This window comes from Schistocerca cancellata, chromosome 2 (assembly GCF_023864275.1).
Source record: "Schistocerca cancellata isolate TAMUIC-IGC-003103 chromosome 2, iqSchCanc2.1, whole genome shotgun sequence".
NCBI classification, from domain to species: domain Eukaryota; kingdom Metazoa; phylum Arthropoda; class Insecta; order Orthoptera; family Acrididae; genus Schistocerca; species Schistocerca cancellata.
Genome location: NC_064627.1, coordinates 394,866,082 through 394,892,399, shown reverse-complemented (window position 1 = coordinate 394,892,399; position 26,318 = coordinate 394,866,082). Strand labels below are relative to the sequence as shown.

The 26,318-nt window shown below is 43.2% G+C and overlaps 1 protein-coding gene across 2 annotated transcripts in view; it reads right to left on the bottom strand.

Annotated features, from left to right (window-relative positions):
• The window catches only part of LOC126145920 (uncharacterized), a 202,597-nt gene that overhangs the window by 129,751 nt on the left and 46,528 nt on the right, over nt 1-26,318 (bottom strand). For both annotated transcript variants that reach the window (XM_049915588.1, XM_049915589.1), the window contains exon 2: nt 6,771-6,932. In XM_049915588.1, coding sequence (XP_049771545.1) covers nt 6,771-6,932 — 162 coding nt within the window. The remainder of the gene's footprint in view (nt 1-6,770; nt 6,933-26,318) is intronic.

Genomic DNA, 26,318 nt, shown 5'->3' with positions numbered 1-26,318 from the left:
AATTTTATTTGCTCTTCCATTTTTCGCCACACTTCAGGTAGCCATACCTTATCCCATGTGTTCTTACTTAACTGCTTTTCCAACTTCCCTAATTCTGATTTTAATCTTTTGTAATTTATTGCCCTAAGAAAAAGTGTCGTAGAAGCACTTGTGTGTCTACATTTCATGTTTTGTCTATTTAGTCAACCGTCGCGCAGCAAGATGCGGCTGTCGAATAAGTTGGATGTGCTCTACGGCCTAAAGCCGATTCCAGACTTGCCTCAGTCCACTGACCTCAACATTCTTATTTTAGGGATTGCCATACTGGCGTCCCAAGACCTAAACTACTGTGGATAAAACTAAACTCCGCCCGAACAGGCAATGAAGGCCCAACGGTACCGACCGGCCGCCGTGTCATCCTTACCCACAGGCGCCATTGGATGCGGATACGGAGGGGCATGTGGTCAGCCCGCCGCTCTCCCGGCCGTATATCAGTTTACGAGACCGGAGCCGCTACTTCTAAATCAAGTAGTTCCTCGGTTTGCCTCACAAGGGCTGACCTGCACCCCTCTTGCCAACAGCGCTCGCCAGACTGGATGGTTTCCCATCCCAGTGCTAGTCCAGCCCGACAGCGGTAATCTGAGAGGAACCGGTGTTACCGCTGTCTAAATTACTGATGTATACATACAAAAAATAAAAAGTTGAAGTGGAACTACACTCACGGCACTAACGGCGTCGCTGCTGGTGTGAACTGATTATTGAATTTTTGTGCCAACACCAATAGAGGAACTGTCTTTCTCAAGCTTGGATGGCCTAATGGTACAGAGATTGCTGGCAAAAAGCCCGAAATCCAAATGCGAGCTCTCCTACGGGCATACAATTTTCTTTCTGCACAAATGAAGTACACTATTGGATCCAAACATTATGAGCACTGCCGACTGTAAGGTTTAGTGCCGCCTGTTGGTGTTGCGTGCCTGTTACGTAAGGGAAGTACTGGGTGGCAATAAATGAAGTGTTGCTACCGACAGATGTCCAGCGTAGGCTGTGTAATCGTCATATGGCAGCGAAATTTGATATATATTCCAATTTTAAACATGGTTGCCAGGCAGCAACTGTGTAAATCTGAAGAGAGTGAAAAAAATCAGCCAACCAGTTGCAAAACAACAGCTTATTAGACCTTGACCTAGGTTTCGATATTTCTAAAAATACCTTCTTCAGAAGAAACCTACCTCAAGGTCTAATAAACGGTTATTTTGCAACTATTTGGCTGATTTTTTCAACCTCTTCAGATATTGTAATGCTTTAACGTGTAACCAATTTATTCTGGGAAAAGAACTAGTTCCAGTTTTGGCCAACAGGTACAAATCTGACGCTGTGAATGCATGAAGAACGTACAGAAATGTTTTATTACGTTATGGATTAGGAACAGGATACAGGCACAGAAAGTCAAACAAGTGAGAAAGGCATAATGTTGATGTTATTATCAACCACTGCTTTTTAAATTATAGCACCGGAGATGTCGACGAGATGCTGCACAGAGCGAGGTTTATTTGCACTCGGTGAACAAAATAGGAACTAAATTTTTCCAGCTTAAGTCGGTACTGCATTAACGCATTAGAATATCTACCAAGTTTTACTGTACAGGGTAATTACAGCCTTACTGGACCTCTCTGACTAGATGCACTTTAATTATAGCCGCCTGGTATCATAGTGGGCAGGGGCTAAATGGGGAATAATCCCAGCGACGGTACGACGGCAAAGAGGGAATCCGCTGACATGTGGCTCAGGCGAAGAGCAGATTACTGTAGCTCTGTCCTTAAGGACATAGACAACGTGTTGGATGTCAGTGCCTCATCGCGGAATGTGGATGTTGCAGGCCTCTTTGCTCTCTAAAGCAGGATAGGTGGCGACATGTCGAGGGTCTGACGACAGATTATAATGAAGGAATTATGATACGAGGGGTCATTCACCTGGGCTCTCACGGAACCTGTGGTTGTAACGCAAGGCACCACGACTGCTGCAGGCCGGGGTGGCCGAGCGGTTCTAGGCGCTACAGTCTAGACCGCGCGACCGCTACGGTCACAGGTTCGAACTCTGCCTCGGGCATGGTTGTGTGTGATGTCCTTAGGTTAGTTAGGTTTAAGTAGTTCTAAGTTCTATGGGACTGATGACTTCAGCTATTAAGTCTCATAGTGCTCAGAGCCATTTTTTTGAACCACGACTGCTGTGGATAAGTGAACGACATTGCGGATACCTAAATCCCTTCATTCTTGACGTCTTTCCGAAGCGATGGTGTCTTCTGATAGGGTAACTGCCCGTCTGTGTCACAACGTCAGAATTGTGCGACAGTGATTTTGAAGAGCGCGACACTGAATTTACGTTGATGTCTTGGTCACCATATTCGCCTCATCTGTGCCCGATGGAACAAATCTGGGATGCAATCGGGAGCGAGCTCCACACCCACAAACCAGTGGCCCGCAGTTTGCGGGAACTGACCGTGTCATGCGGAATCACCGCTGTGTTGCTTTGGTTCAAATGGCTCTGAGCACTATGGGACTCAACATCTTAGGTCAAAGTCCCCTAGAACTTAGAACTACTTAAACCTAACTAACCTAAGGACATCACACACACCCATGCCCGAGGCAGGATTCGAACCTGCGACCGTAGCAGTCCCGCGGTTCCGGACTGCAGCGCCAGAACCGCACGGCCACCGCGGCCGGCTGTGTTGCTTTCAGATGGTGGTTCATACCGCTATTAATCAGGCGGTCCCAATGTTTCGGCTTAACGGTGGATGTGGGGTGTCCCAGGAGGAAAGGTCAACAGTCAGCGATATGACTGCAACCCTTATTTACAGTAAAAAACTTCGACATCTGCATCTACGTCCATACTCCGCAAGCCACCTGACGGTGTGTGGCGGAGTGTACCTTGAGTACCTCTATCGGTTCTCCCTTCTATTCCAGTCTCGTATTGTTCGTGAAAAGGATTGTCGGTATGCCTCTGTGTGGGCTCTAATCTCTCTGATTTTATCCTCATAGTCTCTTCGCGAGATATACGTAGGAGGGAGCAATATACTGCTTGACTCCTCGGTGAAGGTATGTTCTCGAAACTTCAACAAAAGCCCGTACCGAGCTACTGAGCGTCTCTCCTGCAGAGTCTTCCACTGGAGTTTATCTACCATCTCCGTAATGCTTTCGCGATTACTAAATGATCCTGTAACCAAACGCGCTGCTCTCCGTTGGATCTTCTCTATGTCTTAAAATCAACCCTATCTGGTACGGATCCCACACTGCTGAGCAGTATTCAAGCAGTGGGCGAACAAGCGTACTGTAACCTACTTCCTTTGTTTTCGGATTGCATTTCCTTAGGATTCTTCCAATGAATCTCAGTCTGGCATCTGCTTTACCGACGACCAACTTTATATGATCATTCCATTTTAAATCACTCCTAATACGTACTCCCAGATAATTTATGGAATTAACTGCTTCCAGTTGCTGACCTGCTATATTGTAGCTAAATGATAAGGGATCTTTCTTTCTATGTATTCGCAGCACCCTTACACTTGTCTACATTGAGATTCAATTGCCATTCCCTGCACCATGCGTCAATTCGCTGCAGATCCTCGTGCATTTCAGTACAATTTTCCATTGTTACAACCTCTCGATATACCACAGCATCGTCCGCAAAAAGCCTCAGTGAACTTCCGATGTTATCCACAAGGTCATTTATGTAAACAGCAACGGTCCTACGAACTCCCCTGCGGCACACCTGAAATCACTCTTACTTCGGAAGACTTCTCTCCATTGAGAATGACATGCTGCGTTCTGTTGTCTAGGAACTCTTCAATCCAATCACACAATTGGTCTGATAGTCCATATGCTCTTACTTTGTTCATTAAACGACTGTGGGGAACTGTACCGAACGCCTTGCGGAAGTCAAGAAACACGGCATCTACCTGGGAACCCGTGTCTATGGCTCTCTGTGTCTCGCGGACGAATAGCGCGAGCTGGGTTTCACACGATCGTCTTTTTCGAAACCCATGTTGATTCCTACAGAGTAGATTTCTGGTCTCCAGAAAAGTCATTATACTCGAACATAATACGTGTTCCAAAATTCTACAACTGATAGACATTAGAGATATAGGTCTATAGTTCTACACATCTGTTCGACATCCATTCTTGAAAACGGGGATGACCTGTGCCCTTTTCCAATCCTTTGGAACGCTACGGTCTTCTAGAGACCTACGGTACACCGCTGCAAGAAGGGGGGCAAGTTCCTTCGCGTACTCTGTAAAATCGAACTGGTATCCCATCAGGTCCAGCGGCCTTTCCTCTTTTGAGCGATTTTAATTGTTTCTCTATCCCTCTGTCGTCTATTTCGATATCTACCATTTTGTGTCTGCAGCTCGTGGTCGTGCGGTAGCGTTCTCGCTTCCCGCGCGCGGGTTCCCGGGTTCGATTCCCGGCGGGGTCAGGGATTTTCTCTGCTTCGTGATGACTGGGTGTTGTGTGATGTCCTTAGGTTAGTTAGGTTTAAGTAGTTCTAAGTTCTAGGGGACTGATGACCATAGCTGTTAAGTCCCATAGTGCTCAGAACCATTTGAACCATTTTGTCATCTGTGCGACAATCTAGAGAAGGAACTACAGTGCAGTCTTCCTCTGTAAAACAGCTTTGGAAAAAGACATTTAGTATTTCGGCCTTTAGTCTGTCATCCTCTGTTTCAGTACCATTTTGGTCACAGAGTGCCTGGACATTTTGTTTTGATCCACCTACCGCTTTGACATAAGACCAAAATTTCTTAGGATTTTCTGCCAAGTCAGTACATAGAACGTTACTTTCGAATTCATTGAACGCCTCTCTTCGGACATATTCCCCGTTCCGAATAGTTTCACAGGTAGAACACAATTTATTGTACATTTGTTTTTGAGCTAGTGGCACGCATGTACGTATCGAACACAGCCAACATCTTTGACATTTTGTTTTAGCCCAACGTACCTCGTTTCTTGCATCCTCGCTGCTCGTGGCGTCCCTATGGAACTTCCTTTGTGATTCCTCCCCAGGCCTAAAATTTTCTACCTTTCCAACTTTGTTTGAATTATTCAGCACGTCTTTTGCATTCTGTTCGTTAAGTATGATTCAAACCAGTTGTGTGTAAATGTATTTAAGGGCAGACGTAGACCAAAGCACATACTGACATTTAAACATCGATATCACCAACGATGCTAAAGTTAAAACGTTAAAAGTTGGGACTCTTATGTAGAAAATAGCGTACAATATTGTGTGCATATTTTGTTTGATAATGTTCATGGAAATTCAGTTCATGAAGATTTGAATTTTTAATTACCTGTGTACATATTGTGTACCTTTTCTCAACAACTAATGGAGCATTAACGCTGAAACTTTACAACTTACATCTGCAACAGATTTTTTCTTATGTTCATACTTACTTTCAAATTAATTTTTCATTTTTATGTTAACCGAACAGATCTGTTTTCCTCATATAATAAAGGATAATATTTCTCAGACACAAGATAAATAAAAAATGCTTCATAGAATTGTCCAGTAAGTGATTTTTAAGAATTGTGACATAGTTCAGGATGTTAGATCTTATAGTTCCTGAGAAAAGGTGCACTGTAGCTAAAACAAGTCACTCAATGGAAAACCTCGTTTGAAGCTTTTTTTCATTTTTTACCAATATTGCAACATCTCCATTTATACTCCTTGGGAATTGTCAAGCCGTGCTTCACCGATCCCTCTGAGTATCTTCACACAGACACGCATCATATACAGCTTGTATTACAACGTCTGAAAACATAAATACTGTTTTTGGACAAAAGGTGATTGTAACTCTTATTCATACTTTGTGTTTCCCCATCTACATATTTTTTCTGCAGTTAACGATTGGCTATGTATCTAAAAGTTGGCATTATAACATTTAAAACAACAAGTAGCAAATCATGCTTATAGGTGTATGTCTTTCCACTGACTTCTGCCTGAAGATATTTGCACCGTGATATATCACAGAGGAGTGCTACAGTAACGACTTTCTTCAGTCCAAAGTTTGTGAAAGAATATTGCCCACGCTGCTTACTGCTTTGTTTTCACGCTAAGTGCATTGTCCCTGATGGGTTTTCCATGATATATTTTTAATGTGTGGATTTCTTTATCTGCAAGTCTGTTAGCGCCTCCCAGTGGCTTTCTATCGTCTAATTTCTTACCGTTCATTCCTTCACAGCCTTCTACGTAATACATCTGCAGTTCCTTTCGATTGTGTGATCGAAAAATTAACACAAAAATGTCTACTACACAGAACATATGATTCGTAGCACCGAAAAAAGGGAGCGTAGCCGGCGCCGATGGCCAAATAACATTATGAAAAAAATATATGTTTCTAGGCAGATGTCGATTATGAAACTTTGAGATGTCATTCTTAAAGCATCAATCTAACAAATTAAACAATAAAAAATTTCTATTTTTTCGCTTTTCTTCCTCTACATCTTTCCTTGACGTACAGTAAGTGTGTTCAATCTCGGAAACCATTCGCAATAGGACATATGTCCATATGAACGTGTTTTGCTTCAAACCAGCATTCCTGTCATATCCCTGAATGTTGACCATTCCTCCCGGGACGCCCTACATACCTGAAAAGCTGTGTACTTCTGTACACGATTTCACAGTGCATAATGGCGAAGAACGAATTGAACCAGGACTCGTTGACGAGTAGGGCAGCCTGTGTCTCACTGCTTTCTTTCAGAGCTGATGGCTGCAGCAGTGGATGCAGCTGAGCGACGTACCTCGTTCTCGTCTGCAAAAACGTCGTAGAAGACTGTGATGTCTCCTCTGTATGTGGTTTCGTTGGTTTCCTCGTCCAGGATCTGTGAGACATTGATTGTCATGCCACGGTATTCCCCATCGTCGCAGCCACCGAACTCCAAGAGGTCCGCAGCGTACGGGCCCTGCCAACCAGAAACACGTACATTAAAACAGGTCTTCACTTGACAACAAAGAAGAAAATGTTCCCCACAACAGAACAGAAGCTAAAGCTAGACAGTCGCAAAGAAAGATGTATTTCTACATTATCAACGCAAACATCCTTCGGCAAAAATTTTCGATTAAACAATTCTACCAAAATTCGATGAGAAAAGTTCAGAAGTAGACTCTTTGTATTGAGCAGAAGTTGTATGCTTTGACAGCATAAATCAAAAGACGAAAAACTCTAGAGTTATTTGAGCGTTTATATAAGGTAGTGCCTGTCTACATTTGATAAATGCCGGAAGGCTGAGCGAATTCCTCAGCATTAGGCCCTTACAAAGTTCAGTTAACGGCCATATATATATATATATATATATATATATATATTGAAACATATTAACAGAATATATATTATGTTAATATGTTTCAATCATTATGATTAAACTGAAACAATTATGAAGCCCACTGTGGTATGGAAAATCTCAGGGTAGTTTTTCTTGGATTTTAGGTATTGCTCTGAGACAAACAGAGCGTTGACAGATGAACTATTACTGACTTGTATTGCGGCACGTAGTTTACCAAAAAATGGTTCAAATGGCTCTGAGCACTATGGGACTTAACATCTATGGTCATCAGTCCCCTAGAACTTAGAACTACTTAAACCTAACTAACCTAAGGACAGCACACAACACCCAGTCATCACGAGGCAGAGAAAATCCCTGACCCCGCCGGGAATCGAACCCGGGAACCCGGGCGTGGGAAGCGAGTACGCTATCGCACGACCACGAGCTGCGGACGTCGTAGTTTACCAGTCATTCATTGCTTGTATTGGTGACTTCCAGTTGTTGTGCTCGGGACAGCTACTTTTCACGGTGGTGCGTATGAATACCCGCCTCTGTCGATACTATTTACAGCCCAGGTTGAAGCCAAAATTCAGCGTTACATGCAATATTACCCACTGACTGCTATCGTTTTTGCTCAAGCCCAAAGTCTCAACATACTTTTAAATAACCTCCCATGATGTCTCACGGCAAAGTGCCTCCTTCGAACCTAGCACCCTAGCGTCTCACACCAGCCTTCTGCAGAATTGCTATGATTGTGTCTATCCATATGACCAGCCACCTTGGGTGTTTTGCTCTGTCAACTGAATTATGAGGGTTGCCCAGAAAGTAATGCATCGCATTTTTTTTCTCAGCCGAAAACTATGCTACGAATGTGAAACGTTAAGTATGTATTATTTGAAGTCCCCTGAGTGAGCGCGCCAAGTTTCCGTCACTTCCGACAGATAGCGTAGCTGCAGGACAGTCTCAAAATGGCGTCTGTAGGTGATGTGCGTCACAAGCAACGTGCAGTCATTGAAATTCTCACTGTAGAAGAAGAAACTGTGGGGAACATTCACAAACGCTTGTGCAAATTCTGTTGGCCATCTGCTGTCGACAGAAGTACAGTTAGTCGCTGGACACAGAGGGTGAGGTCTTCAGAAGGCGGTTCGGCGTAGCTTCGCGATTTGCAGTGGTCAGAGAGGCCATATAGAGCTGTCACACCTGACATTTTGCAGCGAGCTGATGTCATTCGCGAGGACAGACGCATTAGAATCGGCAGTTGGCACTGCATCTGTCAATTAACAAAGGAAGTGTGGATGCAGTTATCCGCACTCTTGGTTATTGTAAAGTGTGTGCAAGATGGATCCCGCAGTGTCTAATGGTGGATCACACAGAAAAAACTTTTGTCTTGATTTGTTGCAACGATTTCAATCTGGGGGGAAGGCCAGATTGTGACAGGCCGGATTGTAACAGGTGATGAAACCTGGGTTTACCATTTTGAGCCCAAAACAAAACGACAGTCGATGGAATGGCGCCATTAATACTCCCTATGGAAGAAAAAATTCAAGGAAACTGCTTTCACCAGTAAGGTCATGATCACCGTGTTTGGGGACTGTGAATGTGTGATTATCATTGATGTGATGCCAAGACGTGTACCATTACTTCAGAAGCATATGTCAACATAACAACAAAACTCAATACACGCTTCCAGAGACTTCAGATCCACAGCAACCAAGGAGATGTAATTCTTCAGGCTTTCCCGGCGATCTGTTGACATTTTGAGAAAACGGGACTTCTACACTATCTTCGCATCGTTCTCGCACGATATTTCGACAGTGTAATTCGATGTCTTCTTCAGGTGCAACACGAGAATGGTCCTTGGGTGGATCGAGTCCACTATTTAGGCCTGTAAGGTGCTGGGCGCTCTCTAGTCGGTACGCGCCGCATCGAGTGTTCCCTCCGGTGTCTGCACCCGCCAGACGCGGCTCCCATGGTCCTCTCTGGTCGCTGGTGTTCCCACAGCCGTCCGCGCACGGCTCGACCGATCTCTGGGGTAGCAGTAGTCATCTGTAGTGTCCTGTACTCTATAATCTGGCTGTTTCATTGGTCTCCACTTCTGTTTCTTGCTGGGCGCTCCGTAACTGGTCCGCGCCGCGTCGAATGTTCCCTCTCCAATGATTGCCTCTAATCGTTAGTGTTCCGATTGACATCCAGTCCTGACTTGGACGTCCTCTAGGGTCGTGGTCGTCATCTCGGGAGTGTCAGGACAAATCTGTAGTGTCTGGTGCTCTGTTTCATGGCTGTTTTCTCGGTCCCCACTCCTGGTTCTTGTGAAATCTCGATGTGTTTTGTATTGACTTTTCAGAAGTTCAAGAGCCGATCCCAGGCCGTGCTGAGCTGGTATCCAATGTCACAGTTGAGGAGGTTATCCGTGATCCTGATCTCGATGGACTCTTTTATGACACTGTCCCAATATCTAGGGGTCTGTGTGACAATCTTGGTGCGATTGTAGTTCATCAAGTGACTGAACTCTAGACAGTGTTCTGCTATGGCTGATTTGGTTGACTGTCTGAGTCTAGCGTGCCTCTGGTGTTCTTTACACCTGATCTCCACAGTCCTGGTGGTCTGGCCGATGTATGACATCCCACACTCGCATGCTATGTTGTAAATGCCTTGCTTCCATAACCCCAGCTCATCCTTTACATTCCCCAACATTGTCCCAATCTTAGTAGGTGGGCAAAATACGCTCTTGATGTCATGTTTCATGAGAATTCTGCTGATCTTAGCAGAGATCGGTCCAGCATATGGCAAGTATGCCATCCTCTTCGCCTGTTCTGGTTCTTCTACTGGATCCTGTGGTTGACTGACAGGTCAAAGTGTCTTCTGGGTGTCTCTAGATGAAAATCCATTCTTGCTGAACGCCTACTGTAAGTGTTCTATTTCCATTGCCAAACTGTCAGGCTCTGACAGAGTATGTGCTCTGTGGACTAGAGTTCTGAGCACTCTGTTGTTCTGTGTTGGATGGTGGCGCCTGTTGGTTTGTAGATATAAGTCAGTGTCTGTCAGTTTGCCGTGCACACCGTGCCCCAATGTGCCATCAGCCTTCCCCTTGAGTGATACATCCAGGAATGGGAGTTGTCCAGCCTTCTCCAGTTCCATTGTGAATGTTATATTCGGGTGGCATTAATTCAAATGTTCCAGAAAATCATCTAGCTTGGGTGGCTTTATTTTGGTGAGCGCTCTGCATGTCTCTCTATAGATCCCTTCAGCCACACTGGATTGTAGCGTGTTGGTCACTTGCTCAACTGCACGGATGAAAGCTGAGACAGGCACATTCCTGTGTGTCACTGCAAAGTTGAGGTCCTTGCTGAGTACTTTTAAGGTGGTCTCATCGAGCTGCTTGTCACTCATGTTGACCACTGTATGCATGGCCCCATTCTGCTGCTCCTTGTTGTTGAGGTGCTCAAACTTGGCTAGTTGGAATGCTGTTAACGTCTTCCTGATGCATTCTGATAGAGGCCAGGAGGTGCTGTCAACCTGATCCCAGTCTTGATTGGTCAGGGAAACTGCTAAGGAAAGATGGAAATACAGATATGTGGATGATATCTTTGTCATTTGGCTCCATGGCAGGGAGAAAGTAGATGATTTTCTGGAACATCTGAATTCACGCCAACCGAATATATCATTCACAATGGAACTGGAGAAGGATGGACAACTCCAATTCCTGGATCTGTTACTCAGGAGGAAGGCTGATGGCACATTTGGGCACAGTGTGTACCGCAAACTGACACACACTGACTTATATCTGCAAGCCAACAGCTGCCACCATCTGGCACAGAACAACGGAGTGCTCAAATCTCTAGTCCACAGAGCACATACTCTCTCAGAGCCCGACGGTTTGGTGATGGAAATAGAACACTTTCTGTCGGTGTTCAGCAAGAATGGATTCTCATCTACAGACATCCAGAAGGCACTTCGATCTGCCAGTCATCCACAGATTCCAGTAGAAGAACCAGAAGAGACGAAGAGGGTGGCATACTTGTGCCATGTACTCGACCAGTCTCTGTTAAGATCAGCAGAATTCTCATGAAACATGACACCAAGTGCGTATTTTGCACATCCACTAAGATTGGGACAATGCTGGGGAATGTAAAGGATGAACTGGGGTTATGGAAGCCAGGAATTTACAACATACCACACGAGTGTAGGATGTCATACTTCGGCCAGACCACCAGAATAGTGGACATCAGCTGTAAAGAACACCAAGGCACATCAGACTCAGACAGGCAACCAAATCATCCATAGCAAAACACTGTTTAGAACTCAGTCACTGGATGAACTACAATCACACCAAGATTGTCACACAGACCCCTAGATATTGGGACAGTGTCATAAAAGAGTCCATCAAGATCACAGAGAATCTCATCAACCGTGACACTGGAGACCAGCTCAGCACGACCTGGGATCCATTCAGCTCTTGACCTTATGAAAACTCAACGCAAAACACATGAGATTTCACAAGAACCAGTAGTGGGGATAGAAAAAACAGCCACGAGACAAAGCACCACAGATTTGTCCTGACACTCCCGAGATGACGACCACGACCCTAGAGGACGTCGAAGTCGGGCCTGGTCGTCGGTCGGAACACCAACGCTCAGAGGGAACACCTGGAGCCGCGCCTGGGGGGCGCGGACTGGAGACGGAACACTCGACACGGCGGGAACGATTACGGAGCGCCCAGCAAGAGACAGAAGCGGAAACCGAGGAAATAGCAATGAGACATAACATCAGACATTACAGACCAGTTTTGACAGACCTCAGACGACGACCATGACCCCAGAGGACGGCCGCACAGGGCGCGGACAGCGGTCGGAACACCAACGATCAGAGGGGACCATGGGCGCTGGGCCTGGAGAGCGGGAAACGCGAACGAAACACTCGACGCGGCGCCGACCAGTTACGACGCGCCCAGCAAGAAACAGAAGTGGACACCAAGGAAACAGCCAGGATACAGAGCACCAGACTCTACAGATAACTACCGCGACCCCAGAGAGCGCCCGAACAGTGCGCGTACGGCAGTGGGAACACCAGCGACCAGAATGGACCATGGAAGCCGCGTCTGTTGGGCGCGGACTGCGGAGGGAACACCCGACGCGGCGTGGACCGACTAGGGAGCGCCCAGCACCTTACAGGCATAAAATAGTCGACTCGATCTGCCCAAGGACCATTCTCGCATAGCACCCTGAAGAAGACAGCAAGTTACGCAGTCGAAATATCGTGTGAGAACGACATGAAGATCTGGCAGAAGTCCAGTTTCTCCAAAATGTCAACCCAGCAGATGTTTTGCTCCAACACGATAACGCTCGGCCTCACATGAGTCTGAGGACAGCTGAACACATCGCAAAATAGGGTTGGACAGTGTTACCCCATCCACCCTATAGCCCTGACTTAGCCCCCTCCGACTTCCTTTTATTTGGGCCATTAAACGATGCCATTCGTGGAAGACATTTTGAGGACGATGAGTAGGTGATTCACACAGTGAAACACTGGCTCCGCCACCAGTAGAAGTATTTGTACCGACAGGGCACACATGCTCTTGTTTCGCACTGGAGGAAGACTACAGAATTGGATGGAGATTACGTGAAAAATAGGGTGTGTAGATAAAAACTATTCTTCCGTATGTGTAATTTTTATTATGTTCAATAAAGAATTGTTGAAGAAAATAAATGCTGTGCACTTCTTTCTGGGAAATCATAATATATGGTAAATATTTCTTTTGTTATGCCATAACGCCTTCATTCCTCTCGCTAAAAGACAAACATTCACTCCCCTAGAAAATTCCTCTTTGATGGCATTTCAGTTCTATGTTGAGTTACATTTAATTTCTTCCATATTTGCACTCTCTCTGGTCTACCGTGCTCTGTACTTATTAGCTCTCTTGGCAGCACAAGTACCTGTGCTCATGACAGAAACACACAGTAATGGCGCCCATTCCATCCAGTCACACAAGGGCACTTGAGGCCCTCCTGGGCCACAATTGTCCAGCGATATTCCCTGTGTCGTCTTCGTGCTCCATTTCACTACTATTCTGCAACCTTACTTGTTGATAAATAAGTCAGAGAAGCAGGAACTGTCCCGCTGATTTAGTGAAAAATAACCCCGCGTGGTACTGGAAGGAGCTGTAGTGGGTAGGAACAGTAGAGGAAGACAGAGATTGGAATACATCCAGCAAATATTTTACGACATAGGTTGCAAGTGCTACTCCGAGACAAAAAGGTTGGCAAAGGAGATGAATACCTGGCGGACTGTATCAATGAGAAGTAGCAGTTCCGAAGCCTGAGACGCTGACAACGTCTGGGAGAGCGGTATGCTGATCCCACGTCCCTCAGTAAAACTTATAACTGATGAAATACACTTAGGTGACAAAAGTCATCAATCTTCGGATTGGTTTGATGCGGCCCGCCACGAATTCCTCTCCTGTGGAAATCTCTTTATGTCAGAGTGGCACTTGCAACGTACGTCCTCTATTCTTTGTTGGATGTATTCCAATCTCTGTCTTCTCTACAGTTTTTGCCCTCTACAGCTCCCTCTAGTACCATAGAAGTAATTCCCTGATCTCTTAACAGATGTCCTATCATCCTGTCTCTTCTTTTTCTCAGTGTTTGTCACATTTTCCTTTCCTCTTCGATTCTATGCAGAACCTCCTCATTCTTTAACTTAGCAGTCCATCTAATTTTCAAAATTCTTCTGTAGCACCACATAGCAAATGCTTATATTCTCTTCTGTTTCGGTTTTCCTGTAGTACATGTTTCACTACCATACAATGCTGTGCTCCAAACTCACATCCTCAGAAATTTCTTCCTCCAATTAAGGCCCCTTTTGCAAGTGCTAATCTGCTTTCGAAATCCTGCTCGCTCCATCCGCCATTGGTTATTTTTCTGCCCAGGTAGTAGAATTCCTTAACTTCATCTGCTTCGTGACCATCAATCTCACTGTTCTCATTTCTGCCACTTCTCATTACTTTCGTCTTTCTTTGATTTACTCTCAATCTGTATTCTGTACACCGTTCATTCCATTCAGTAGATCATGCAATTCTTTTTCACTTTCACTCAGAGTAGCAACGCCATCAGCGAGTTTATCATTTATATCCTTTCCCCTTGAATTTTAATCCCACTTCTGAATCTCTCTTTTATTTCCATCACTGCTTCTTCGATGTACAGATTGAACAGTAGGGGCGAAAGGCTACATCCTTGTCTTACTCTTCTTTTTATCTGAGCACTTTGTTCTTGGTCTTCCACTCTTATTTTTCCCTCTTTTTATAGGTTCCCCCTATTTTTCTCAGAATTTCAAACATCTTGCACCATTTTACATTGTTGAACGCTTTTTCTAGGTCGACAATCCGATGAACGTGTCTTGATTGTTGCTTCCATTATCAACCACAAGGTCAGAATTGCCTCTCTGGTGCCTTTACGCTTCCTAAAGCCAAACTGTTCGTCATCTAACAAACCCTAAATTTTCCTTTCAATTGCTCTGTTATTATTCCTGTCAGCAACTTGGATGCATGAGCTGTTAAGCTGATTGTGCGATAATTCTCGCACTTCTCACTTCTTGCAGTCTTCGGAAATGTGTAGATGATATGTTTCCGAAAGCTAGATGGTATGTCACCAGACCCATACATTCTACACGTCGACGAGAACAGTCATTTTGTTGCCACTTCCCCCAATGATTTTAAAAAACCTGATGGAATGTTATCTATACCCCCAAGGCTCTTTTACATTCTGATTGTAATAATGGATCCCCTTCTTTCATCGATCACCTCAAGTATTTCTTCTGTTATTCTTGGCATTTACCTTCTTTGTACCTATGCTTTTCTTTCCAACTTCTGTGATAGTTCTGTTTAGACATGTCCATTCTTCTTCAACTGAACTGCCTACTGAGCTGTTACTTATTGTTGCATCTGTAGCCATAGAGAACTTCAAGTATATCTCTTTATTCCTTAGTACTTCTGTATCCCACATCTTTGCGTATTGATTCTTCGTTACTAATCTCTTAAACTTTAGTCTACTCTTCATCACTACTACATTGTGATCTGAGTCTATATCTGCTCCAGGGTACTTCTTACAATCCATAATTTGATTTCGGATTCTCTGTCTCACCATGCTGTAATCGAACTGAAAGATTCCCATATTTCCCGGCCTTTTCCAAGTATATCTCCTCCTCTTGTGATTCTTGAACAGAGTATTCGCTATTACTAGTTGAAATTTATTACAGAACTCAGTAAGTATTTCTCCTCTCTCATTCCTAGTACGAAATTTTTATATAAATTTGGAGTCGTCATGTTCTTCCATATAATTTGTGTAATGTCCCCGTTTCTTCTGCTTCCTCGTTCTAACAGATAATCTTGTCACCACTAATTCTGTAATTATTCCTACCAGTGTCAGAATCCATGGATTTCGCTGCTATGCACCTAACTGTTTCCTTGTAAGAGGTATTCTACGTTACTAACAATCATTTTATACAAAACTGACGTGATTTCTGATCCGTGATTGGATGTGAACAGTGGACGCTGTACATCTCCGGAAAGCTATATTGTTCATGTATCACACAGAGCCGCTGTTTGAAGGAAGTAGTTTTCTTGTTTTACCATTCGATACCATAGTTTATCGTAGAGAAACCTGCAAGAAGGATCTACATCATGAGCTAGAAATATATTTCTTAAATTGGTATATTAACAGTGCTACATTCCTCATGACTGATAGGTCAGAAACTCAAGCGATCTAACATAATAGCCTGTTTTAAGTGCGGAATGTTGTAGCCTTAGGAGTGCGTGTGTTTATGTTTTCTCTTACCAATACCTTCCAGGTACTGATCCTAGTCTCTAGAACAATACTTTAGAGTTGGTGGTGTAGTTGATTTACCTAAAATGATTTGAACTCCATCCGTCTGGAACTCCATCATGCATAAAAATCACCCTATTTTGTTCTTCTTAACCATGTGCTATTACATCACAACACTTTCAAATCTGTTACTATACACCAATAAGGGGTGCTAACCTCAAAATGGTTGAAATGGCTCTGAGCACTGTGGGACTTAACATCTGAGGTCATCAGTCCCCTAGAACTTAGAACTACTTAAACCTCACTAACCTAAGGACATCACACACATCCATGCCCGAGGCAGGATTCGAACCTGCGACCGTAGCGGTCGCACGGCTCCAGACTGAAGCGCCTAGAGCCGCTCGGTTACAATGGCCAGCTGGTGCTAACCTCCTCGACATGGGTGCATCTGGAGAAATCCTGTGTACTTGGATGGGCGAGGACTCGGCTAGCTCCATTCATTCACGAGACATGGAATGTAGCAGTCTACTTCTGGTCGGTTGCAGATTAAATCGGTAACGGTGCTGCAGGGCGGGTTGGTCATTGACAGTGTGAGGGGGGGTCTTTCAGTCTCTAATTTTACCCTGAGACTGCGAGAATGCTCTGTGACCCCCATCAGCATAGAGATAGATCGTAAATTAAGCACTACGCTCAAGGTGATAGAAATATGTAGAGCGCTGTCTGGTATACTTTGATCATGTATGTTTTCGACAATTAACAATGAGTGGGCATATTGCACAGCCATCTATCTACATTCGCAGTGATACTCGAGAAGTAGAGAGGGGACAGCTTAGCTATGGTACTGAAATTGGGAAACATGCTGTTGCAGCATTGCTCAGTGTTGAAATTACTGTAAAATTGGTAAAATTGTTCGCCCTATCAACTTTGATGTTTATTATTAGAGTAAATCGATGGTGTCTTTTCCACCCCATCCATCCACTGGTAGGCTGTTGGTTACCACATAATGGTTGACTGACATCGCTTGTTTGAGTTGGAGAAAGAGTTTTGGTGGAGGTACAAAACATTCTGCAGATGGATAGCACCGAAACAGCGATCACGTACATGACTGCAATGTGAGGAATCAGTCGAAATGGAACGCAGAGCCATCAGCTCTTCCATCACTGTGACAGATATCACTGTGACAGTTTGCAAACTCTCCGCAACGCCGCCAAACTTTTCCAGTTTCCTTATGTTGCAACTGTCTTTTATTTAAAATCATCCAGTGTGTGTGGTGCGTTATGGTAACAACATGACTTACACTGTGCAATGTCTAGTATTCTGTGAGAAGAAATGGAGCAGAATGTGTTAATGTAAGTTTAGAACTTGACACAGATCTCGAAGTCTAGTCGATAACAAAATGTTTGGCAGTGTACAAAGCATGTTAGAGCAGAAAAAATGACAATGTTTCAAACAACGACACAGGGTCTTCGACTTAGAGCGTAGTTTGTAGGGTACGGCACAGTACAGGTGATGAAGCTTTAAACTCGCCTCTGCAGTGGATCTATACCTGTATATTTAACAGGATCATCACATGTGCTCGATGCCAACACGCATGTGGTATTTTTTTTTTCGATATATGGGAGGAGAGAGATGTAGTAAAAATCTTATCGAGTTCTATATTGGATGAAGTTAGTGGAGCTTTTATAGTACGTGATTTTTCTCAGTTGGATGGCACAGAATAACGATGATTGTATGTTGGGCTGATAGACGTGAATGGTTCCTGAGGGACGCGGATCTACTTCGGACTGTAGTATCTGTATGTACAGTAGTTTTGGGACCCACCACAATGCGCCCATTTCCACCAAATGGTGAAAACACGGTCCTGTCACACTAACTCAGGTCGCTCTGTTTCTAGACGGTTTGCAGAAGGTGGTGGATATGGCTTTCTCCGACTTGTGCTCGGTTACGACTTAATGGCAGCAGTGCATACAGGTTCGAGAAAGGTGACTCATTTCAAGATATGAGAGTGCCAGAAATATGATTCACTTGTGGCTGTGATCATTAAAGGTGTTCTCCATAGAATACAATGCAGGTATGTAGTTGAATGGAAAGACTTGATTCCAAATCATAGACGTCATTTCTAGCGGATAGCTTAACACTAGAGATCTGAAAAGCTAGTGTACATTTCTTACGACCTCAATCAGCACACCATCTAATACTGTTTGTGATCCGTCTCAATCAGTCATCGCCTATAACTCAGTGGATATATGGCAGAACCTCTGACATGGTATCGAGACAGAATACATTACAAATACTGGAGATATATCTAGCGGCGTGAGGGAGTTGCAAATAGCAGTTTCATACCACGTTCCTTAGCTGAATCACTTTCAAAATTAGCGATTTTATGACGAGGTTGCGTCGTGGGCTACGTGTAACCAGACTGCTGGTCTGATAATATACAATCCTATGATCACCATCTCAGTATTTGTCTGGAAAAACTAATTCATTCGGAGGTAATGCCACACATCGATTTATAAAGCCAGTATAGCTTTTAACATGGATACTTGTGTGCACCTGTAGAACCAAGACCTCTTGTGACAGTAGCATACAGTAGTTGTTGCGATCGGGTTTTTTAAGACTATTACATCTCTCTTTCTAAGACACAGTGGTACCACTCGCAAGAAAAACTTATGAGACATGTCCGTCCATCGCTGATTTTCTCTCAGTATTATTTTGTATCGTCTGCAAGCATTTATTGACGAACTATTGTACTTAGTAGTAGGGGATGCGTGATAGGTTCACCTTGAGCATCAGGATTGTAAAGTGTGTGTTTGTGTTCCGACATGTGCAAAGGAAATAACTATGTCCAGTCGTAAGGAAGGCACGGATTTGACGTGGAGTACTGTGATAGCAAAGGGAAGAGTATGTCAGGTCATAAGAATGGTGCAGATATTTCTATTTCCAGAGCCACAGCCGTCAGCACGGTGTATTTCTGATACTTCGCTCATTGTTGAATGTCATTCAACTGAGACCGCAATCATGACATTTAGTTGTAAGTACAGGGATAAAATATATATGAGGCCGGTTCTTTTCCTAGGACGATTCTGTCTATGTGTTCTTGGCGTGCAGAACCAGTGACCTGTGCGGGAATGATTCACGTTCCCTGTTAACAGTAGGAGCCATCCGAATTGAGAGGCCTGTTGGAGTGTAGGAATGTAGCTAACTTAACCGTGTTGTCCTCTACAAGGCCGAATAGCGAACTAATACTTAGTATGTGTTGGATAGCTTTCGTGATCAAATGGAAATTTGAGAAGGTTGAATATCGGCGTGTGTTTGTGCTGGAATGTTATTCCCTTCCATGTAAATTGTTTGGTTGACTGCTTCTTTGCATTTGACTCCTTTATTTAGTTGAAGATCGATTGCAATGTGTGCATCTAGCAGGTGAAAGACATTTGCTGGCTCTCTAGACATGAGAAACACGTTAGTTGGCTTTGTAAATAATAGGAATGATTTTGAATCTGTTACATCACCAACATCAGTATTCGCGAGTGGAAATATTTTCCTCTATTTGTTTCGAGTTCTCACGCAAAGGTCTTCTCAGATGGGATAAGTTTCTAGTTACTTAGTGGCCTAGAGCATGCTCCACCTCGCTAAAGTTTGGGGTTTGTAGAGAAATAATTTCCAGTCTATATCTTCAGTAATATGTTATGCGAGTGATCGGTAGGATACTGCTGTGTGCTTGATATCGAGATGTACCACGGAAATTGTATAATATTATGACAAACCATGCGAAAATAATTGGGTTGTTCTAATACCAGAGTATGGAGATAAGTGCAGAAAAGCAAGCAGGCAGGTCCGGACCAGAAACAGTAACATGTTTGTGTCGAGGGGAAACGAGCTCGAATTTGTAGAACAGTTCTAAGAGTGACTTCAGTCTTAGGACACTCTGGTCACCCGTCAGGAGTGGATGACCGCCAACCTACCAGGGAAATATCCAGTGCTGCGAGGGGTATATACGGTTCTGTCTGTCTTCAGGGTATATGTACGAATGATGTAAAAGGGGCGATTTTGTATGGTGCAGGATACGAATTATATGTTTATTACATTGACACAGTATGCTGGGTTGGAGATCGGTTTCATGCTCTAATATTAAACCACCTGTCCTCAGTGGTAAAGCGGTGTAGTTGAGTAAGAGTATTTCCGTATTTGACGATATGCAGAGGCACTTTGCAGGGTTTAATTGTCGGTGCAATATGGCGATCTGTGTAAAATAGTTTTTTGCCGCTGAAAGTCTCGTCTGCAGAAAGAAAGAAAAGGTGGACGGTCCCCCCACACCGGCGGCATCAGTAATTCAGAGGGTAAATTCGATAAGAGCCAATCATAATGCCCAATTCCTTTGTGCCGGTAAGTAGGAACACCTACAAAGTGATTCGAACAAGATGTAGGCAAGGTATGCTTGGAAAGGTCTGAGAAAGGAAGTGTTCAAAGACAAGGTGAAGCAGACCATCCATCTTTGGAGGGGATGCCATCACTCATTCGCCACTGTGGCATTAGAACATCTCCAGACCTGTAACTGTAGGATACCGAAAATTCACGTCATTTTTCTCTTCTGTAAGACAGTGCTTTAAATTCTGTTTTCATAATTGTTCTGGTTTCCTCCCATCTGCACTTAGACAGTGCTCTCTTTCCAAATGCTTTTATAATTAACGGTTTTTTGCGAGCATGACGCGAACGTTTATTGACAGCAGGATGAACATTTCACAGCAATGTGTCAGCCACACTGGGTACACGTGCATGGCTAGATGCAGCTTGCATGTCCCATTAGGATCACTAGGAACAGTGCACCCTGTGCTGTTCTGTGACATCGGTATCCACAGGTATTGCATCAGTAATGGTAAACACATGTGCTGTCCAGAGGTGTCTCGCATATGGGTCAGGTGTGAGCGTGCCTTGAAGTTCTGTGACCTCAGTATAACACTCAAAGAACTCTAACTGTATACCGAAAATCGATCTGACTTCCACCTGCTTGCTGTAGGCAGCAGTGGCGTGAGAGTGCTGGCTTGCGTCTGGTGGTAGCTCACGGCGGTGTCGACATGCACTCACCCTTGAAGCATCGAATTTGTTGACGATAGTTCGAAAGTGTTTTTATGTGCAATGAGTGTTTGAGGACTATATTATTTCCAGCTGTTTAAGTATTGTGAGTGTGTTGGCAGAGCGTTATATATGCATTATTTCGGTAATTTACGAGTAGTTTGCAGGTCTGTAGGCTGTGTGACATGACCCCAAACATGACAGTACATGTGTTTTGTATCAGTGTAATAAATAAGCTATGTGAAATCCGTCCCTCCATAAATCGCTAGAAAATAAATAAAGTACACTCCTTCCTTTCTCCAGCAGCCCAGCACAGGCTGAGTCATTTCTCCACCATTTTTCCTCCAGACCGCCATCTAGGGTGACGTCATTGGTGGGACGACAGTGGCCTCTGGTGGCAGTACTGTGTACTAGGTCAGTTGGACTCCAGACCTAGAGGTGGACACACTGTTTCCCACCATTTTCCCCCACCCCAGACCGCCATCTCGAATTACATCACAGAATGGACGACAGCGCCATCTGGTGGTGGTACTGTGTAGCAGGTCAGTTGGACTCTGGACCCCATGGCGACCACACTGTTTCCCGCCATTTTCCCCCACCGCAGACCACCATCTCATATTACATCACAGAACAGATGTCCGTGCCCTCTGGTGGCAGTGCTGTGTACTAGGTCAGTTGGACTCTGGACACCTTTTTCGCGACTATACTTGATGGTGGTACTGCCTCTAATTGTTCAAATAAATAGTGCATGCAAAATAGAGACTTATGTCCAGCAAGGTCAAGTCCTCTTCCCACCATTCCTAGTAAGGAATGACTTAGGCTTGTGGAGGTACCCCAAGCGCCCTGTTTCCCCACAATTTTCTTAGGTTAGTGGAGGCAGCTGTGGTTTGTTGCATTGTCCTGGTGGAATTTGCACTTCCTTCGTTTTCTGGAGGAGAGGAGGTTCAAAAATGGCTCTAAGCAATTCTGACATTGCAGTTGATAATGGAAGCAAGAATGGTTCAAATGGCTCTGAGCACTATGGGATTTAACACCTGAGGTCATCTGTCCCCTAGACTTAGAACTAGTTAAACCTAACCAACCTAAGAACATCACACACACCCAGGCCTGAATCAGGATTCGAACCTGCGACCATAGCAAAAGTGCGGTTCCTGACTGAAGTGCCTAGAACCGCTTGGCCACAGCAGTGGGAGGGGAGGAATGGGGGGGTTACGTTACTGGAGGTAGATCAGTTGACCTATCTTCCCACCAAAATTCAAACTTCCCACCATATGCCGCCATTTAGGATGACGTCATCAGATGACGTCGCGGCAGCCATCTTGGATGTCGTCATCGCCGCCATGTTGGATAACGGTACTTGGGGTGACACCCGCCTAGTGCCTCTACTTATATGACTTGACGAGGCGCAATTCAAACTGAACTGTGCTGTAAACCGCCATAGCTATGTGTAGTGGCATCCTGAAAATCCTTACGTACACATGGACAGACGTGTTATTCTGCCAGGTGTTAAAGTGTGGTGTGGTCTGTCATCCTGCGGTTTGACTGGCCAATTCTTCTTTGGTGAGGTGTATCTTCATATATTGCAAACATCGATTTTACATGCCATCAGAGAGGTGTTAAATTTTGGAAATGAAAGGTTTAACCAGCAACAAGATGGTGCTCCGCCTCACTACCACAGAGGCGTCAGAGCTTAATTTGATGTAAACCTATCTGGAAAATGGAGAGGTCAAAGAGGAGTTGTTGTGGATCCATCACAGTCTCCAGACCTTACTCTTCTTGACTTCTACCTGTGAGTGACCCTGAAAAATGAAGTTTATTAACAGAAGGCAGGTACACTGAACGAGCTACGAGAAAACATCGAGGCGTCCTGTGTGGCTATCGCACCGACGACACTGCGAGCCGTAGTTCGGTCAACAATTTAACGGCATCGACGTTGTTTGGCTGCTAGTGGGATTCAGTTTAAACACGTAAAATAACCATCACCTTGTGCAAAAATTGGAACAGTATGTAATTTTGTTCCATTAATATTGACTATTAAAGAATCTGTGTATTAGGTAAAATGATGTCAGGGTGAACCACAAGGCCAGTTTGTTATGAGAAATGGGATGATATTTCTTATTCATCTTTTCAGTTTGTTTGTCAATTATAAAGCTGGAGGACGCTTTAGTAAAATTGAGCGGCCTTTCTTGTTAGCTGTATGTGAGTTTACCAACGTATAGCTTAAAGCGACTTCTCAAGTTATTAATGCAGAAAACACATCTTCTCACACAACTAGTTTAAGACAATGTAAATTTGTGCTAATGAGAATTACGAACCTAATTACGGAATTTCCAGCCTGAGGCTACTAAAGGATGTAGGCTGGAGACGGCATTCAGTTTTGGACCATGATTGTCACTTGGCCTGTGATACTCTGGAGTAAAGAACAGCTGCAGATTTATGTTCGAACTTGAGAGTTTTACGTGTGTAATAATTTGGAGTTGTGTCTTGCACCCAGACTGTGTTCCGCACTTTCTCAGACTCTGCTGAATTTTCAGTGCAGCCACCGATAATTTGTAACGATTAGGTGTTTGAGTTATTCGTATGTTAGTCACAGATGAGATTTGTGTTTATTTGTGGCCTGACGAACGGTCAGGAATTGTATCAGCAGAAATAGCTAACTGAAGTGCCACATGAACAATCCTAAAAGTCAAGTAATAAAGAAGAAACTTAAAACAAAAACTGTGGTGGCATCTATAACACTGTTCCCTTGCAAAAATTCACGTCAAATCACGTTAGCGGCTTTTTTTTATTACTTTAACCTTTCTATCTATAAATTTTGACTGGCATGATTAAAGTTGAGCATAATGCGTTTCGAAAACTAACTTTTTAGTTCGTTTGGTAACCAATGTCTTGGGTGCAACTAGTTCCTGGAGAGGATATTTTTTTACATCGAAATTTCAGACTTTTTTCCCTCTCTCAGTGCAATAACGCCTGTAAGCAAAAGTGAATATATAATCAGGAAGCCATCATGGATCTTCTTCGTCCACATTAACACGATAAGCTATTGTTGTGATTCTTTGTGCAGGGAAGACAGGGGACGTTATTTAACCTGCTGCCTAATGTCTGATATGCAGGAAGGAATAACAACATTATTGTTGAACTGACATACTGTATTGTTGTCTGACAATGCGTGTATCGTTTAGCAGCAAAGGAAAACAGCAAGAAAGTTTAAGAAGCTGCTACAAACTGGAACAAATATCAAAAAGGACATTAAAAATAATAAGAGAGGGACAATTTTGCTTATCTGTGGAATTATAGAAAAAAGAACGTACAGCCAGCTGTACACAAAAGATGCAGTGTTACAGAGTACTCTCACCCTAGCGGCATACCTGACGTGCAATGGTACAGGTTACATTAAAATAAGCAAAGTATAACAATAATAATGAGTAAATAAACTGCATTTAATTTATATGAAAGCATATCAGTCATCAGTATGTATTAAGTAATTAAAGAATAAACAAGCACCTTCTTACTTAAAATCAAAGGAAATAAATTACATTTAATTTCTTTAAAAACTTAAAAATTCCTGATACGTCTAAAATCTGAACTACTTAACTCTTTACAATAATACGTAATTGTTTACGTCACACCATTCACTTTGTGGAGGGAACACTGACTTAAAAGTCAGTTTGGCACATTCGGCTAATTTTACATCAATACCATGTCACATGGAGTTTGGCTAAACAAGCGACAATATGAGCCTTGGATACTCAGCTTTTTCTACTAATGTTGTATCTAAAAGCAATAAATTACAAAACCTTAACACTAAGGACAGGTTTGTGAAATTGAAAGAGGAGTTAAATTTAATCATACGGGATACCGTAGGCTTATCACAAACGCAGTGGGGAAAAAAATGAAATAAAATGTTTTATAAGAGAGAGTTAGAAAAGGGAGGAAACGCAAGTGTGGGGTTCATTATAAACTTGAAGAATAGACAGATGTTGATGGAGTTCGGATAGCAACCAGCCACAAGTTTACTTTCAGTTCCTTTATTCAAAGGGTTCCGTTACTGGTTTTGAATCATTGTGATTCATCTTCAGACAGTTTACACTCTTTCATTATGACATGTGGTGTGTTCTTTTTTTACAGATTAATTGTCCTAAAAAATAAATAATAAATAATTATAAGCATGCCATACACAGTTGGTTGTGTTACAGATTTTCTTTGCGTGTGACTTACGTGAAATGTCGGTTTGGAGTGCTTGTTTTCATAACTTTCGTCCAACAGATGTCAATACATTCCCAGTGCACTCTCATTGTTGCACACGTAAATTTTTCTCGCTGAACGCTTTAGATTTTTCACTGAGAAGATTTCTACCACGCACCACATGTTTTGATACATACAAAGAGCTTATAAACATACAAGTATCAAAGATGCTATGATATATCGTAACATTTGAAGATGTTCTATGTTTGGAAATGATCATATATTTACTTACGCAACTGAAATGCCTTTTACACAGGTACAGAGACATTGATTTCTTGAGTTGATACTGTTACATTAATTATAAAGTTTTTTTCTTTTTTTGTACTGTATAGGTAAAATAGTACATTATTTAATTACATTTAGCATCATGAGAATTATAGTAACTTATAAATTTGCTACTTGACCTGCAGATTGACATACTAATATTTTTTATATTTTTTACTTTGGAGGTTGGAAAATACTTTTTGGAAATTTTTCAGGGTAGAGGTGTTAGCTAACTCTGTTTGTTCGTTAAGGGTATAGTCTGGGGTGCTGTTTTGTGTGTGTGTATTTCTATTTCTTCTAATATATTCATAGTGGCTCCTTTTTCTGCTAGATGTAAAATTTTTAAGTTGTTCACAATGTTTCCCACTGAATGGTTTTCTTCAGCAATATGGACTGCAAATGCAGATTTGTTCAAGTTACCAAGTCTTAAAGCATCAATGTGTTCTTTGTATCTAATTTCAAAACTTGTGCCTGTCTATCCAATGTAAAATTTTGGGCATGTATCGCATTTGAGTGTGTATATTCCTGATTTACAGTTGGGACTCTTGGAGGTATTTACATCGTGGATTAGTTTTTTTTATAATTTATTATTTGTGGAAAAGCTGATTGTGATATTTTTCTTTTTAAATAC